Genomic DNA, 17,966 nt, shown 5'->3' with positions numbered 1-17,966 from the left:
CGATTGCTTAAAATTCATTAGCATTTACTAGTCGTAAAACATATAAAATGTTTGTGGTAGACTTGGACTTAATGGAATATATAATGTGAAAAGAGAATAAAATTATTTGAATTTAAAACTACGGTTCAAAACCATTTTAAACTCCGATAACCTTTTTGTGGTTCGACTTAGGTTGCGAGTTCGAGAGCATGCCTGGCCCTCAATATGTGGTCCTTATAAAATAAGTGCTCTAGTTTTTTTTTTATTTTATTTCTTTATATTTGTCATTACATTAAGTTCTGATTTGAGTATTTCTGATGAAGGTGGGTTGTTTGGCATCAATATAAATACTGATTGTATTATAATTATTTACTTATATCACAAATTAGACGATATATAACAAACTCCACAAGCCACTTGACGAATATTGATTGCATAATTCGCTTTGTCAAAAATTCTTATCATTCGCTAATAGTGTGACAACTGCTTTAAGAAAAATATTAAAACAGCCGTTACTTGGGTTCCACAGTTCGACAAATGGTTACATTTGATGGACATATAAAAGGGCCAATATGTTCTGGTCTCATCTGTTTCGACAATCATTTGAATGCCCGCTGTGAGCGACTGTACCGGAGCTGAGCTTTTGTCATTTTTCAGTCCAATAATTTATTTGAAGTTCAAAAGAGTTTTATTTTCCATCAGTTTTAATATAAATGTACAGTTATTAAGAGTTCTGTTTTTTGTTTGCGTATTTGTGGTCGCCATGTGTGGAATATGTTTGCGGTATAATTCCAGTTTATTATGTACTTTTTACCACGCTTTTATAAGCTTGGCCTGTTTGTATGTAACGGAATCTTTGAACTCGATTTTTACCCACTTTAAACGGTCCGATTAATTTAAAATTTTGAACAGTTATCAAGAACCGATGACAATACACGATTTTAATAATTTTATCCCATTCTCCTCACCAGGATCGCCAGGAATCAGTATTAATGATTTTCCTTATGTGATTTTAGCATGGTTTTTAGGTTTTCAAACTATAATTATTTATTGACATAGCAATAACGAATGAAACCCACATTATGTCGATATCGATAAAAGTAAAATACGAATGAAATTGATATTTATTTGTTGTTGATTTTTAGGAATATTCAGAATATCAGACAGCGTAAATCCCGCGTAATAATGGCCTTGTACGTATATAAGAAGTACGTGCGTGGGTTCGGTTCTGAGTAAGAATTCTGGTCACAGTTCTCTTCCCGTTGACAGTAATCTGACAAACACTGTATGACACAATCTATTTCTGTCTTATAACAACAATGGTAACAACAACATAGATTTTTTTCGCTGAAATTCTATATCTATGGTAACAACAGTAATAGATTTCAAATGGACTGGATTTTCTACTTCGATTTTATTCAAAAAAATTTAACATGGACATGTCGTTTCCAAAAGCCTATTCCGCTCCACAATCGTTTTACTAAACACCTAATATTGCTCCCGTAGCGCCACGTAAATTATTCACCGCACAAACCACATTTTAATTGAAATTCAATGGAAAATGCGTTCCATTCCAACTGAATCCACTCTATATAAATCACTGTTTCATGGAACCATTTAGCGGGAAATAAACCTTAATATGACAGTGACAGGGAGGCAAATGATTTGGATCGCAAATAACAATGTCGTTGAGTGATACGTCTTAACAAATGAATTATTTATTCAGACGAGGAATTAACATATCAAGAGAGAACAGTCACAAGGATGTACGAAGATACTGAAAGGAGGATGAGGTACTCGTATCGTTAAATATTAGCCCACGGCTGGGCACTGTTCTCCTATCAGAATGAGAAAGGTTTAGGCCATAGTCCACTGCGCAGGCCAAGTTCGAATTGGTAGAATTCACAATCCTTTGATTTTTTTTAATAACTCTTAAGATTTCTTCGCGATGGTTTGCTTCATCATTATGGCGAATGTAAATTAATTTGTAACAAGCATTTGTAGCACATAATTTTGACAAATCCGAGACTATTTAGAACATTTAAGTATCTACTAGAGATATATTCAAACTCGCTACGAAACAATTCAACCAAGAACAAGTCTTAAAAAGATTTAATCAAACAATTGTACAAAGTTTTCCATGAACTATTCTGTTCTAAAGCCGCGCGCACACTACGCCGGGCGGTGTTAATCCGGTTCTCTTAGGCGCGGTTTGTCTAAATTGAAATTTGGTGTTGCCTGACGTACGCTCATTCCTAATACAGTAACGGGCCTTGCGTACAACGCCACTGTGTCACCAGCACCCGAAAACCTTCATACAAAATTCACCCTTAAACTCCACGAATACGTCTAAATTTGACTGTGTGCAATTTGACGTAATATCACGTCGCTGCTGGTACACTGTATGCGTGTAAACGCAGGGTTGCTTCATTACGTCCCACAATGGGATTTCATTCCTGTTCCTTTTTTATGTGTTATTTATTTCGTCTTGTCTTCCGTATTTCAACACCCACGTGAGACGGCAGTCGGGTTTTATGTGCAATTTTGCTTAATGTTCAACTGTATGAATGAATAAGTAAATGGCGAACGCTTTATGCTCTGCATTTAGGTGTTAACATTTTGTTTATTTCTTTTTAATGTTAAATCTGCTTTGTTTTACTTTTTAAAGCTGAACCGTTTACAATGTCCGACGGTATATCGTTATGACAGTCCGATATTAAGGTCGTCCGATGTTAATGTACTTTTTATGTATCTACTAAATTATATTAAACCACTTCGTTTATACCAGAACCCAGAAAACATCATTCTCATAAATTATAGTAATATAAATACTACTAACATAAATTTCATCAACTTTAATCGAGTGTTACTTCTAAATAAGACTTCCTCCTAAATAACTCCAAATTATTTGACGGCATATCACGTCCATCAGTGAGTGTATCTGGTCCATATGGATTCTGCATAACTCAATGAAGATCAATTGAGCTGTAACGGAATATGTGCATAATGAGACGTCGATCCGTTGACGAAAATGTTTTATCATGTTTCGGTAATACATTGATCTCTCAATTCTTCCTGTAATATATTTCCTTATATGTTTTCTACATTATATTTAAGTTTGGGAGTATCATGATACCCATAATTCATATGAATTCTGGCCAGTCACTTGAGTCAGCCCACTTTAAAACCGGACGTTTGAAACACTGTAAGGAAATCCAGGCTTGAGAAATCTCCATAAAATTCTCCGAGGTGTATAAAGTCAGCCAAATGGCCAGTATGGTAGCTTACACATCGCATGCTAAATATATGCCCTTGACGATCTACGCCTTTGCAGCTTCTAAGAGTGCCCCTGTTTGATTTGTAACACTGCGTTCCAACGACGGCCAGGTACATATCTTATTTTTTAAAGTTATATTTTTATTCTGGTCCTGGGTCATCTGAGTGTTACGTCCACTCGCCATTGTAACTCACGATATAAGAATTCCCATTATGGGACTATAAGTGTAAAACAGCGTTAAGCATTATTATTCATCGGTGTATAATTCATCGCTCTGATAATAATTATACAGTACATCCTGTCCGCGCCGGGCAAACTGCACGTGGTAACTCAATAAAGATCAATTCAGCTGTAACGAGATACGCATAATGAGATGTCGGTCATATCCCGCTGTTTCGTTCATTTGTCAAGCACTTGAGATTAACGTTAATGTTTATTCCTGTTCTTCTCTGTTTTTTTTTTATTTTTATCATGATTTATCTCGTGTTATATGTATGAACCATAAGGTTTTTTTTAATTTTTTATGTAAAATGAAGTGAAGAATTAACTCAACCCAGCATGGAACTACGCCAATCGTAAGTTATAATCAACAGATAGGGTGTAAGAGGTTGGCCGTAGATGCCTCGTAATAACTGAACTAAGTTAGAAGACCTCATGTAAATGTGTTTGCCTTACCATCTGTAATCAATACCAAATAGGAATGAACATCTACTAGAGTTCTGCTACAGATACCCACTACATTGAAGGACTAAGTTCTAACGCCGCTTGTAAACTTCGATGCCTTTCTCTCCTTCTAAACGTAACTAAACGACAGCAGAAGTTCATATTTCTGCTTATTATTTAAAAGTTGCAGTTGTATATTTAATCCACAGACAAACACTTTATTTTTGATTATTTTTATACTACACAACAATAACTTTTCATCTGGTTTGGTAATTATGATTTCAGTTATTTATGACGTATTATAATGAGACGTTAATGATGGTATAATAATGCCTGAAATATTTAATCCCATTTTATTTTAAATGAACTCATAAAAATATGTGAATTATTGTATACTCATTATCAAATAATTAAATAAATTAATAATTATTCCATCCAGTCCTTTGCTCAATCAAAGGATCAATTATATTTATCAATTATTCAGTGTCAGTTAGTTAGACAAAAAACATAGTACAAAAATGAATAGTATTTTCTCCTTATTGACTTTACAATAACATTCAGATAAAATGTTTTCCAGTTTTAATGTAACCTAACAGCGGTGGCGTTGCTAATTAACTACATATTTTATATTAAAAAAAAAACTTTTTCCTATTCGTCAATTTCATGACAATAAATATAAAACAAAAGAGTAAAAACAATTCTGTATATAAGAAAATTAATATAAATACACTACAATTTACGGACATCGCAGATGTCTGATAAAATTGTCTTTCGTAAGTCAATTACGTCATTTACATTAGGAAGGGTGTCCAAATGAGCAATATTTCAATATACCTAATCTCATCTCATTAGGCGATCGCGCCACGTGTTAGGGATATGTTCCCCTAGAAATAATATCCAGCCGCTTACCGCGACGGTATTTGCAATTCGGAGCGCAGTGTGCAATTAGCCTAATGATAAATCCTTGTTTGTGACAAACTAGTTTAGCGCGCGGTTTCGTCCACATTTGCTTAGGTTTAAGTTAGTTAGGTTAGTTTAGGTTTAAATGTTTACTAAATTTGTTTAAAATGGTAGGAGTTGTTATTTTACCCGATATCTTTATATTAATGGTATAACTTAAACTATTACCTAAGCAAATTGAATTAAAACCAAAACTTTATGTTTGCATGTCGTCTCGTAATATACAGGGTGAATTTTTAAAACGGGCCTTCAGGGCGAAATCCGAAACTATAAGGATTAGCGAAAAATGCTGAGAGAAGTTACGAGGCCGATTTTGATAAAAACTAAAACTGCATCATTACTTTTTTAAAATAACTTTTTCCCTAGCCGGGAATCGAACGAGTTCATTTTGAAAAAAAATACACCCTCTATATTATTCCACTATCTGATAGTGTTGCTTATAAGGATCAAAATCTGGGAAGTAATGATAAATGACAAACAAAAGGAAAAGCCTCAATTTTAAGAAAATACGTATTTTTTATATTAATTTGGCAGTTAAGTTCCCGCCATTCATCAATTTAAACATTTCGCGTATTAACAATTTTTTAGCTCAATGTTTCAAATCATTCGAAATGAACGTTTTGTTCTTCAAGAATTTATATTTTTATGTCCGACTTAGTTAAGGTTACTTTTAGGACCATTATAATAGATTTAACTTGCTATGGGCCGAGTTTCGTTTAATACAGATGTAAAATTGACAATTTACGAGAATGTCTTTTTCGAGTCAAATCCGAGTGATAACTAAACAAAGAGATATAGAAAATTATATTTACTGTTGAAACGTAGTTATAAACAACAAACAATAACAATTTACTATTTAATCACTTATCTATTTTTATTAAAAAATAAATCCTAAAAACGGCGGTAATTTACTTGCCAAACTATTACTTAATCATACTAAGCCGTATGTCACGGTTATAACATCGAATAATTAGTTGATTAACCAACAAATTCTTCAATGGTATGACTTACGTATGTTTCTAAAGAATTACACATAAATCATTTGTTATGTATAATCCTTAAGGATTAGTATGGCAATGTATGGAAAAATATGTATTATCTTCAAAATTTTCCTTTTCCTTTAATTTGTCACATAACATTACTTCCCAGAATTTGATCCTTATAAGCGACACTATCAGATGGTGGAATAATATAGAGGGTGTATTTTTTTAAAAAATGAACTCGTTCGATTCCCGGCTAGGGAAAAAGATATTTTAAAAAACTAATGATGCAGTTTTAGTTTTTATCAAAATCGGCCTCGTAACTCCTTTCAGCATTTTTCGCTAATCCTTATAGTTTCGGATTTGGCCCTGAAGGCCCGTTTTAAAAATTCACCCTGTATACTATAAATACATAATATATAAAAATATACCATAATAATTACGTTATGGGCTTTTATTTTATAAATAACTTAAAAATATTTTAATTTCTTTAATATTTATATATTATTTTTATAAAAAAAATAATCAAAGTAAATTTGACGTTAGACTCACTTGAAATTGAGATCCACATAATATATCTCATCGTTGTCATTCCCCGCAAAAGCCATTTTAATAAAGTAACAAAAGTTAGAATAATGATTACTGATAATTTTAAAAGTACACGGAAAAATATTATTATAATTTACAACATTTAATTTCCGAACGCAACGTCAGTTGCGCGTTCTGTCAGCGTCGTCGAATATCGAAAGCGCGCCAATATGTCACGCGGCGCCATCTTGTATGTCAGCAGGTTACTCAAGTTCACTGGGTCATTGGCTTTTCAGTTCTTAAATATACTTTTAAATGTATATTGCTGGTTTTTACTCATTTTTAAAGCCGCAACTATAGATAATAAAACAATGACATTGACCTAAATTTTCTTTCGAAATACAATAAATTGAAGTAATGGAAAGTAAGGGAAAAGTACCTGTTATTATTGTAGTCATAGATTAGATTAGTACTTATCTATGATTGTAGTCTACTATATTTTTTCTCGAACGCTATCTGCACAGCTAGTAATTTATTCAAGTTAGCACTCCGTTATAAAATTGGGAAAGAAAAAATAAGTACCTGTTAGTTAAACACTGCTCTTATTAGCAGAAATAGGTGTGCTGATAGTGTCTCCGGAGTCAAGTACAAAGATAGCACCTTCCTTTGGACTACGTAATCACCAGGACTCTAAAAAAGGTGATCCATACCCATGTGAGATAACAACATAAAACCTTCTCGGACACAGATAAAAAGGCGTACAGTCCCAAACACCGTAAAACAAGGAAACTACAATCAACAAAATACTTTTTGTCTACCCAACCCCTCCACCCCCATTTATCACGTAGCGTAGTTCATAAATGTTTCATCAAACAGATACTTGCATCTCTGGGGAACACTTACGAGGCCTAGGGATGATCAGTTGGCCCTTATTGTGTAGGTGTAAGGTTCGGATTCGTTGAAGAGATAGGGCAGATTTGAACTAACCATACTCTTAAAGTTTCATAAGAATGTGGATGATATTCGTCTACGGTACATATCTGGTATTAAACTGTCATGGTTTTATTATATTTTAATTAAAGTTTAGTAGTAGCCAAATAGGTTGTTTCGAATAAATAACTCAATAGAATGAATAAGATGCCATTTTTTGTTTAGTTCAATGAATTTTCACAAAACCTTTAGTAATGCTCACCACCATTATAAATTAAACTCTATTCAAAAATGTATTGTTCCAGGGATACCCCTGAAAAATTGTTGCCGAAGAAGGATCCTTGCGATAGGAGTCCTCCGAGCAGAATGCCCCATCCTCTGTCACACGCACTTGTCGTCGTCGTTCTCTATTGTAGTGCAAGGGTACAGGGACAAACGTGGTACACCGAAGGCCATACTTATTCATTATCAGAACAAAATCTGAGACCAGCAATCAAATTCTAACAGCATTTGATGTCTTTATCTAATTCGTTAGACCCTATTTAATACCTCTGAATGGAAATCCCACTGCCAGTTAAACTTTTACTTCAAAATATACAACAATATAAAATCGACACAAAAAGGTTTCGGGTAATTTCAATTACACCGTTTATTTCCAACACAATTCAAGAACAAACGAAGCATAAGATTAAGATACAATTCCGAAGCGAACATAACTCGCCGCTTATAAATATTTCATTCATTTCACTCCGAACAAATTTCGCATCCGAATTTTCGGAGACCTCAAGAAGAAATTCTCATCCGAAGTGGACTGCGGTACAAATTCAATTTTATATAGAGATGTAGCTTAAAAATCGCTTAGCGCCCGCCTTTGTACCGCCATGTTCAATGAGAAATACCTCCAATTCCACAGAGCGGAACATTTCAGAAGGAAGACGTAAAAATACGTCGCTAAAACGAAATATCGAATGGTCCAAGTTAAGTGATTTTGATTAAGGTAATCATTGAAATAGAAAGTGATTTTTGTAATTGTAAGAATCGAATCGAAGAAAAATTGTAATAGGACATCAGATAAGAAACATATTTTTTAAAAGTAGTATAAATAATTTGTTTTCATAGTTTCTAAAAAAATAATTTCGTATAAATGAACTGAATGTGAATAATATAATCCAACACGCGGGCATTTTATATTTTTTGTTTCTTGCAATAATAATAAGATGTAGACTAAATGTAGTTATTTTAATAATGGAATATTAACATTATTAAAAGTTTTTTAGTTTTTTTTTTCTAAATAAAATATATAAGCGTATTTCAAGTATTACGTAGTGTTAATAAAAAAATTACGCAATTACGCAACATTACGCAACGTCTACTAAATATCGTCGACAAAAAAAAGATAAAGTGGTTATCGCAGCCAATTAAACAGCTAAGAAACAGGACTATTGGCAGCGGAGACGCAATAAAGCGACACATTAACGGACCTATGTGTCAACGTCTGGGACACTCGGCCAACCTTTAGCGGGACCAGATAATGGAGCGATCTGCCAAGACCTATTCACACGGACCTACTGAACAATTACGTGTAATATATGGCCTACTTAACTGTCTTCTGGATTTAATGTCACGGTCTAGTTTTGTACTTATTTTACATTTTAAAGTACCTAGAACTTTAAAATTTGAAATATGTGAATGGTTCTTAAGTAAGATGGCATAGAAAAATCTTTGAACATGATAATGTACGAGTGTTGTATGCAATAAGTAGTACAAATTTACTTCTTTAAAAATTCCAATACAACGAAGCTATTTCATCTTTCTTCTTCTTTAAGTCTCACAACTTTAAAAAAATCGTAAATTGGAGTGTTCTAAAAGACATGTTTTAAATAGCCCTATGTAAAAATTATATATATCTACGAGATGACGCTGATTATTTTTTTTCTATTATAAAACGCCTCCACTACCGCTCCTGTCTTACGGAAGGTATTACAACGGATAAATTATCCGCTTTCTTGCTTTTGAATTATTGAAATAATCCGTTTGTATGATGCCAAGTTAATGACCTTTCATAAATATTTCGTAATAAATTAAAATGCACCGGGAATTGTTGGGAATTTCTGAGATATTTCAGGAATTTCTCGTTCTCATATTTGTTAAGACATTCTGAACACGAACAATTAGTTTGTTCAAGATACGCTTCGGCTGGCTTCAAATTGAATGATTAATCTTTTTACTCCCAGAATTGGTTTCTATTGCATTGCTCTATAATTTTATTTTTAATTTTTGGATACTTTTCTCATTAACGAATTACGCGCACATTAAGAATGTTGTCTTTTTATATAAAGAATTTTCTTTATGTGCGCGTAACAACTAATTAAATAATTATTTGTTAAATTAGTTTAGCGGTGGATTTAGTTTAAGATTCATATAGTGCAAACTGTGTGATTATTATAGTTAATTTCAATATAACCGCCACTTTTTGAACTCATAAGAGAAAATATTAATAAATTATTTGTACCATACTTAACAACAGCCTTTTCATTTCAACTTGAACGAGACTAAAACTTTGACGGATGTACGCCAAAATAAAGTTACTACGAGCTACAAAGTCCCAAAAATACTTTAAACTTATCTAAGTAATTGAGGAGTATATGGTTAGGAGTAAAACAGTACTGTTGAAACTGCCAGAAGTTGGTTTTTTGAAGATCATCCGACACCTGATTTTAGTGGGTCACCCATGGACGTCTGAACCCAATTTGTCATAGAGCAGAAGTCATTCCTGAAATATATCCTAGATACATTTCTAAGCTAATAAGTATGAGGGAACTTTTGAAAAGTAAATCTGTTTTAACTTCGGGACGCTTTGAGCAGAACTGTTGCTATAACTTGATGTTTGTCAAGCTGTTGATATTAAATCATGAGAACGCGAGACTTTAAATTTTCTAGCACCTTTAAAAACCAGAGCTTAATAAATTAATTAGTACTATTCAAAAATATTTCAAAGTGATTGTAGCACAAAATAATCATCCGATTACAACACCAGAAAGTACTATTAACAACTTCTATTTGAGAAAAATCGAACAATCTTTTATGTAAATCCAAATCTATCGGCTCATTCGTTCGTACGAGGGTTCCAGATCGAGTCTATCCTCCACCACAATGGCTGTAAAACGAAATCCGGAAAGATCTTACACGGAATTGAAGTTACGATTCGAAGCTTTTTTATTCGTGGTCCATTTTTGTGGGGATATAGTTTTATGTAGTCTTGTACGCGAAAGCGATTTTACCGAATAAACACAATAAGTAAATAGAATTGAACACTATTTCTACCTGATTGCGGAGGGTAATGTTATTCAGGCATAAACATAGGTATACGAAGGTATATCTTATTCCTTGACACCATGCAGCCCAAACGGCTTAATATATGAGGTATTGATAGAGTCGTCTAACTTAAAAGTGTTTCTTTTTTTTATAAATCCCTATAGATTTATTATTTCAAGTGGAAAACACATAGATATCCCGATAGATAGACATAGATTGCCCATATCAACTTCTTCTCGGCTTTGATTAAGGTAATTTCTTTAATTCGTCACAGATACGTTACTACTTGCTACTCTTTAGGAGTAACATGGAACGCTACAAAAAGTAATCAACCTTAATACAACCTTCAAACTTAGACTGTTGTTATAAATAAGAAATAAATAAGTAATTCCTATTATCGCCTTACTGATCTGACAAGCAGAGGGTTCAAGTTCGATTCCCGGCCGTTGTATCGTCTGGAGTCTCTCTATGTGATTACATATACTTGTTAGAGTAAATAAATCGAAGAAGTATCATTAACAAAATTGGCAGCCATCATTTATGCCGTATAATAATTTAACCTATGCATATACTATTGTTATTGTGTTTAATTAAGGGTTTGTATTCAACTAATTACATAACTAACCAACCAACCAACGTTAATCAAATATAATTAACATATTTATTAACCACCACAGATCTGAATACACTATACCTACCTACCTATGTCATAAATTCTGCACGTTGAAACCCAAATACTCAACAAAATTATATTTCAACAAGTATTAACGTCGTCGAAAGGTTAATTAAGTTAACTAAATAAGGCGTCTTTCGTCCTAAAATAAACGGACTTTGGTAAGTTTGAAAATGTGCAGGACTTTGGGTGTCTCATTAGAAGCCAGTGCCTCTAAGTTGATTAATGCGGACCGTTTTGCGCCTCATAATTTCATGCTAAAGACCTTCTCACATTAAATAGGTAATACTGATTAAGGTTGTCCTTCAACTTGAACAAAATACTGGTAGAAATATTGTATCACCGCTTTAAATATCTGCCTAATGAAAGCAATGTTAAACGATACTTTGTTCTAGTTTGAAAGCTGTGATGCAGGGGTAGTAGTTGGGGGGGGGGGGTGATAGTTATCCGCGGCGTTCCAGCTTAGTCCTCAAGAGTAGCATCGCCTCTGCGGCCGACTTCACTCTCTCATCTTATATGGGGTTGATTACACCTATCCATGGGCGACCGTAGCGACATTCATTGGTGGACTGCATGCTCATTTGCTATGCATATACATATTACAAAAACGTGAGTGACCCGTAATGCCACGCCACAATGCAATGCCACTATAGTGATAATATGATGGATATGTTTTTATTAAATTAATTATTCGGCTACAACTTTATTGTACGCTTTCTGCTGGCCGGATTTCGTCCAACGATTCACAGAAGCCAAAACCGTGGAGATTATAAATGACTTAGCACTTACATTAAGGGCGGAAGAAAATATTTTTAGAAATCCTACGCGTATATGTTAAAAGTTCAAAAAAAACAACAGTATGTAAAGTGCGCATGAAAACAACTACAAAGTCCAGCAGATGGCGCTGTTTTTGAAAAATGTGCCATTTCCGATACAATTCTCGGGACGGGTCCCAATCGAGGGCTATTTGTCGCTGTTCCTGTTTATTGGGGTCCCTATGATTTATTGGGCTCTTAAGGATTGTTAGAAGATCAGAACCTGGGATAGGGATCTCAGACTTTACAACTGTTGTTAGGTTAGTTATATTACTGCTGTAAAGTTAGCAATTTGACTCTTATGTAGGAGCGGTCATATCTATCTCTGTTTTATTTTAAAATATTCGAACATAATTAGATCTTGGATATTTGTATCTAAATATCTTGCGAGTATAACCGTGCATCGAAAGGCAGAAGCCATCCCGGCTATTGTAACATATAGCATAATTTGTTGAAAATCTTTAGTCAGATTTGTTGTTAAAATTCACCAATCCAAACTAAATCGCCCTAATGGAGCATACTTATAAGGAGACTCCTATAACTGGAGTATATAAACGTACCCAGGAAGTCAACATTTAAATTCGTCAGTAACCCATGTTTCCAGCAATCCGATCTTAAAACCCTCATGGAGCATACTCGTAATCATTCCTTCAGTTGGCATAAGAACTTGTATTGATATTATAAGAGGCGGTTGCCAGGCCTCTTACAAATACTCTCAATGTTATTAAATGTTACTTTTTCTGCTCTTCGTAGAAGTATAATGTCGTTACCCTTTCCCGCGGGAAAAAATGAAATTTATTTATAAGATGTGACACAAAAACGTGTAATTAATTCGTTGATAACATATTTGATGAACGTATAAAGAAAGTCCCCGGAGAACGTCTGCATGATGATGGAGTTTTCACGATTACATGAAATTCTCGATAAAGGAGGCATTGATTTATTATCATACTAGTTTTTGCCCGCGGCTTCGCCCGCGTTTAAAATAAAATGAAACTTTGCTAAGAAACCCGCGTTTAAAACTTTGCTAAAGATCATCACTTGATCAAATGCATAGTTTACGATTCAATCCTTACTGATATTGATTAAAATAATCGATGTTTTGGGTCCAAAAAATCGATTCTCCGGTTAATCGATCGTAGATCGCCATCCCTAGTTCGCGTGGGATATCCGGGATAAATACTATCCTATGTCCGTTCTCGGGTCTCAGACTATCTTTGTACAAAATTTCATTAAGATCGGTTCGGTGGTTTGGGCGTGAAGAAGAGACAACCAGACAGACAGACAGACAGAGTTACTTTCGGATTTATAATATTAGTAAGGATAAGGACTGCAATTAAAGCTGTATTAAGTACTGTTGTGTTCTGTTTTGAAATGTAGTAAGAAACATTTATATGAGGTTTTTATACTTAGTCCTCAAGATAGCATAGCAATTGTAGGCGATCTGAGGTATAACTTGAGACCTATCTGGAATTTGAATACAAATGTCCATAACAACAATACAAGTGGCCACTTAGCAGGCTCATACCACTTCTGGTAGTATCGGTAAATAGGCTAGTATCGTATAATAAACCCCGATTAATAAGCCTATTTCAATACCTTTACTATTAGAAAACTTCACTATATCAGATGTAGATTTTTGACTATGAGCAATTGACATTTCAAATTGTTGCTTGTGTATTGAAACTATTACTATGGTACCAGTCTCACCACACCTTTCAAATCTGAGTCTCTTAAACCAAACAACTCGTAGTTTTGTGGTGTTACAGCCATAACAAATCAAAAATATTGCAGAGCAAAACTCTTTTATCTCAAAGATTGTCGTATATTTCAGATCAAAACAGCTGTTATCTAAAATATCTTTAAACATTAGTGAAACAGGGACAACAGGAATGCGGCCATTACCGACGATGTCCCGGACGAAACAAATCATACGGCACCCCAATAAAGACGAACATCGACAAATTGACAACGATTGCTTGTCGAATACTACTGGATTGGTCTTACCGATTGGAATCTATTGGGTCCTAGTGCGTTATATATTATCTCTGTTCCTTGTTGATGGTTTATAGTCAGTAACTACTATTAGGTCTAATACTACGATTTATTTGGAACTTTATTTGTCTCTTAACAATTTGTCTACATCAGTAGTTGTGAGCATTTGGCCCGTAGACCAGAAGTGGTAAATAGCAGCAGTAAAAAGCGTTCGCGAAGTTTTTAATGAATCATTCGCTCTACATGCCGCTCTTAAGTACCTATTGCTTAATAAAAGTTAAGAACTTCTGATCTACATGGGGCATTGGTTCGACGATCACGTCAAGTTCATTTGATGCTATGCAAAATCTTCTGTTTTGACAACGCCCAAAAATATTATCACTTATTTTTTTCATTTTACGTACACGTTGTAATGCATAAGGTAAATAACGTAGTAAAAATACGTCAAACAGCCGAGTATAAAGCATGCAGTTTAGTGGTGAGCCGGATTACCTGAACGAGTCAGCGCGCCACGAGAACTGTTACTTTGATGTTGTAGTAGGGTTGAGTGATGCCATTGTCGATAACGATATTGCTAACCTAGACAATACGAGGGGATCCTCTAGTACTACGGTAATATCATCGGTGATCGTTATTGTTTGATTAGAATCTATCGTCATCACGCATCATGTAATCATACGTTTTTAGACTTACATTGATTTGACCAAGTTGGTTATCAACTATGTAGTTTGTCATAGCTCCATTTAATATTATTTATGTGTACAACTAATTCTAATTTTATTTTAGGTATAATATTTATCATTGATCAATTGTAATTTTGGAAACCTCTTTTGTTCTTAGGCATTAAAAAATAATGCATTAAAGTAATTTCAAACCTATCATATTTAATACTCTTTAGCAAAATCTCCTTCGCCATTCGTTTTTTTTTTAACGTTCCATCGATGCTTAACATCACTAACGACTTGTGTTGGAAAGCCCTTAGCCCAGATGCGGAACTGTACTTGAGGCCCTCAACGGCGCTCCAGACACCGCCTGCCGCCGTGACTCCTTACAACCTTAGATGGTTCTCTTTATCCTGGCCACTTCCGCGAAACTACTCCAAAATCCAATAGAAGTTGATCCTACCCGCAGAGAGGTCTCCATATCCTGGATGGCTCCACGAATCATTTCAAATTCCAGCAAAATTAGAACTTTCAAGTACACACACTCATTCCCTACTTTATACTTTACTTTGGTCATTAAAGTTTGAAACCTTAAGCAGTTAATCGTCTTTCAATTTTCATCTATTTAGATTTGCGGTGTATGTTATTTGTCTGTATTTGTCATGACCACATTAGAATAGAATTATTCATATAAAAATACACAATTTATTCTGTAACGAAGTTACAAGTTCACCAAAAGCTGATATACTAGTACTTTAAAAGTATGTAAGTCTGTCCTAAATAAAAGAGAAGTTTGATGCCTTATATAACTCCCAAAAATTCAATTCTTATTTGTTTTTAATTTCTCAATACCTTTTAAGTTTCTCTTTTACATTGACATCTACGTAAGTATTGTCATGTTTGTATATAACTCGCAGTAAAAACATATTCTAACTTTTATTCCACTAAAGTCTCTTAGCCCCCGACAAAGAGATGTTCCAAATAGTAAAAAAGTTCCGTCATTGTTTTTCGCTACATTTTCGCCTCAAATTTTGTGCGTCGTAAAAAAACATTTATTCCATCGCACCGCAGCACTTAGCGGAGTTCTAAGACTTCTCGAGGATCTCGTGGCAAGAAGTGGGAAAGGACTTGCTCCTGCCTCATTGTTGCCTTTATTCCTTGCCTCGTCACCTCGCCATGCATTCTTGCACACTTTTGTTTTTATTATGTTGCAAATCCTAACATAGTAACACAATGCATCAGAAAAAATGTAAGGAAAGGTTGTGTTGTCATGGCGCGCTGCCAAGACCGTGAAATATTTTGGTCCTTATCTAAGTTTTTAATCAGCCGGTATTTAGCGTTTGTGTGTGAAATTTATTTTGCACGATGTTTATACAAATTAGGGGTTTCTTTAAGTATCAATGAATTAAAATTAAACTTTGGAACGCAATTATTATTTGGAACAGGCTACTAAGAGTGCTAATACGGTTAAAGTACAAAAATACAAAGTCACTCACCCGCTTGTTGTCTCGAAACTTCAGCCAGCCGCTAATAACACTGTTATCCAAATCACATGGTTCTTCTTCCTCTCCTTCCGCCCGTCTCATCGGCAAGGGAGACCCTCCAGGGCTGTCTACCTCCCTCCTTCGCATAACCGGAGTACATTGTTGAGAGAGTCTCCCTTCGTTCACCGCGTCACTCCTCCTCCCAAGAACGGGAGTAGCATGAGCTGAGACGCCTCCCAAAAGACCGCGTCTTGCCAGAAACGGACTTTCCCAAACTGGTCTTTTGGACGTCTTGCATTCTGAATGGACGCATAAAGCGTCGAAATTCGCCAGTTCTACTGACACCCTCGTCTGGAGACCACTTGGGTGTGTAGTGAGGATCGTCTGTTTAGCGATGCTGCAGCCATGGCGATGCAGTTCGTCGCGTCTCTCCATCTTGTTATACCATTAACTGGTTACGCGATCTTTCGTCTCCATGTGTCGTTTTCTTCCACCCTCATCTGAAACAGAAAAGGAAATTATTTTCTTGAATAAAACACGATTTAATTATCTTTAAACTAAAGTCTTAAATATGTAAGTGAAGCAGAAACTAAATTGTTGAATACTTTAAGTTAATCTATCGGATTATTCAGAAAGTTGTAATCCAATCTAGAACTTTGGTCCCTAAACGACAGTCTTTTATTTCAGTTCAACGTTTATTTTTGTGAACGATAAGTTGAGCCTTGTTTGAATTGAGAATGAAAATCGACCTTATCTGTACCCCTACCAGGAGTTTTCAAAACAACGCAAATGTTTACGTTATGTATGCTCAATCCATTCTTCTGTTCCGTTAGATTCAGTAGAATGATTTGTCAAAAACGCACCACTGAGTAAACATAACAAAAGTAAGTGCTCAAGTGACCTTGAACTTTTTGTCTCCCTCAAATGTTCGCAAAAAAGTGAGACAAACCATAAAGCGCCATTCTGTCAATTTAGACATTTAATTTTATGTTTTGAGTATTTCTTGTACCGCGTCAAATGTTGTACCACATTATATGAACATTATGCCAAAATATTATTGATTAATTATATAACAAATATTTACAAAAACACATTTGCAAATTTAAATAATTTAAAAATGAATATTTTAATATAAAAAACAATATAACACTTTAAATAAATATTTGGACTAAAAGGTTTATGTTGCCGCCTTAAAAAAAAAATTCAAATACAAAGTTTCATTGCGAAGTTTGTAACTGTCAAAAATAATAAAAGAAAAAACTGTTTGAACGAGAAGGCATCGTATTATCAACAAAAAAAACTGGATATAATATAATGAGGACAAGCACGTCACAATTTGAACGGATGGTGGAGTTTATGGAACCGAGAGAACCGTATTTTTATTAATATTCTACATTCCTATGCATTTTTAAAAAATGAGTATTTCTTACATATTATAGCACCTATTGTATAAAACTAATGTCTTACAAAGCAATAATGATGATAAGGTTGGAAATGAAAGTGCCGGGTTGCAGTTCATACTTTTTTATTCTACCACTGCTTCGGAAGGTATCTTATCTATATGTAGGAGAAAGAAGAATAAGTAAAAAAAAAAAACTATGTGGTTGCTGCGTGTAGCCTGGTAGCCAGCCTGTCGCGTATCTGGCGACCCAGGAACAGCATGTCATCTTCTGCCTGCTGTGGATCCAATGAAGGCACAGCAATG

At 34.6% G+C, this 17,966-nt stretch overlaps 1 protein-coding gene across 1 annotated transcript in view; it reads right to left on the bottom strand.

The window, feature by feature from the left end:
* Positions 1-17,966, bottom strand: part of LOC140753788 (uncharacterized) — a 411,935-nt gene that overhangs the window by 360,081 nt on the left and 33,888 nt on the right. The window contains exon 2 of the mRNA XM_073088571.1: positions 16,274-16,761. Within this exon, the coding sequence (XP_072944672.1) occupies positions 16,274-16,696 (423 nt within the window). The 5' untranslated portion in view covers positions 16,697-16,761. The remainder of the gene's footprint in view (positions 1-16,273; positions 16,762-17,966) is intronic.

This window comes from Epargyreus clarus, unplaced genomic scaffold (genome assembly GCF_041222505.1).
Source record: "Epargyreus clarus isolate Ecla_fem2 unplaced genomic scaffold, WU_Ecla_fem_2.2 ptg000027l, whole genome shotgun sequence".
In the NCBI taxonomy this organism is placed as follows: domain Eukaryota; kingdom Metazoa; phylum Arthropoda; class Insecta; order Lepidoptera; family Hesperiidae; genus Epargyreus; species Epargyreus clarus.
This window is presented reverse-complemented; position numbering and strand designations above follow the sequence as displayed.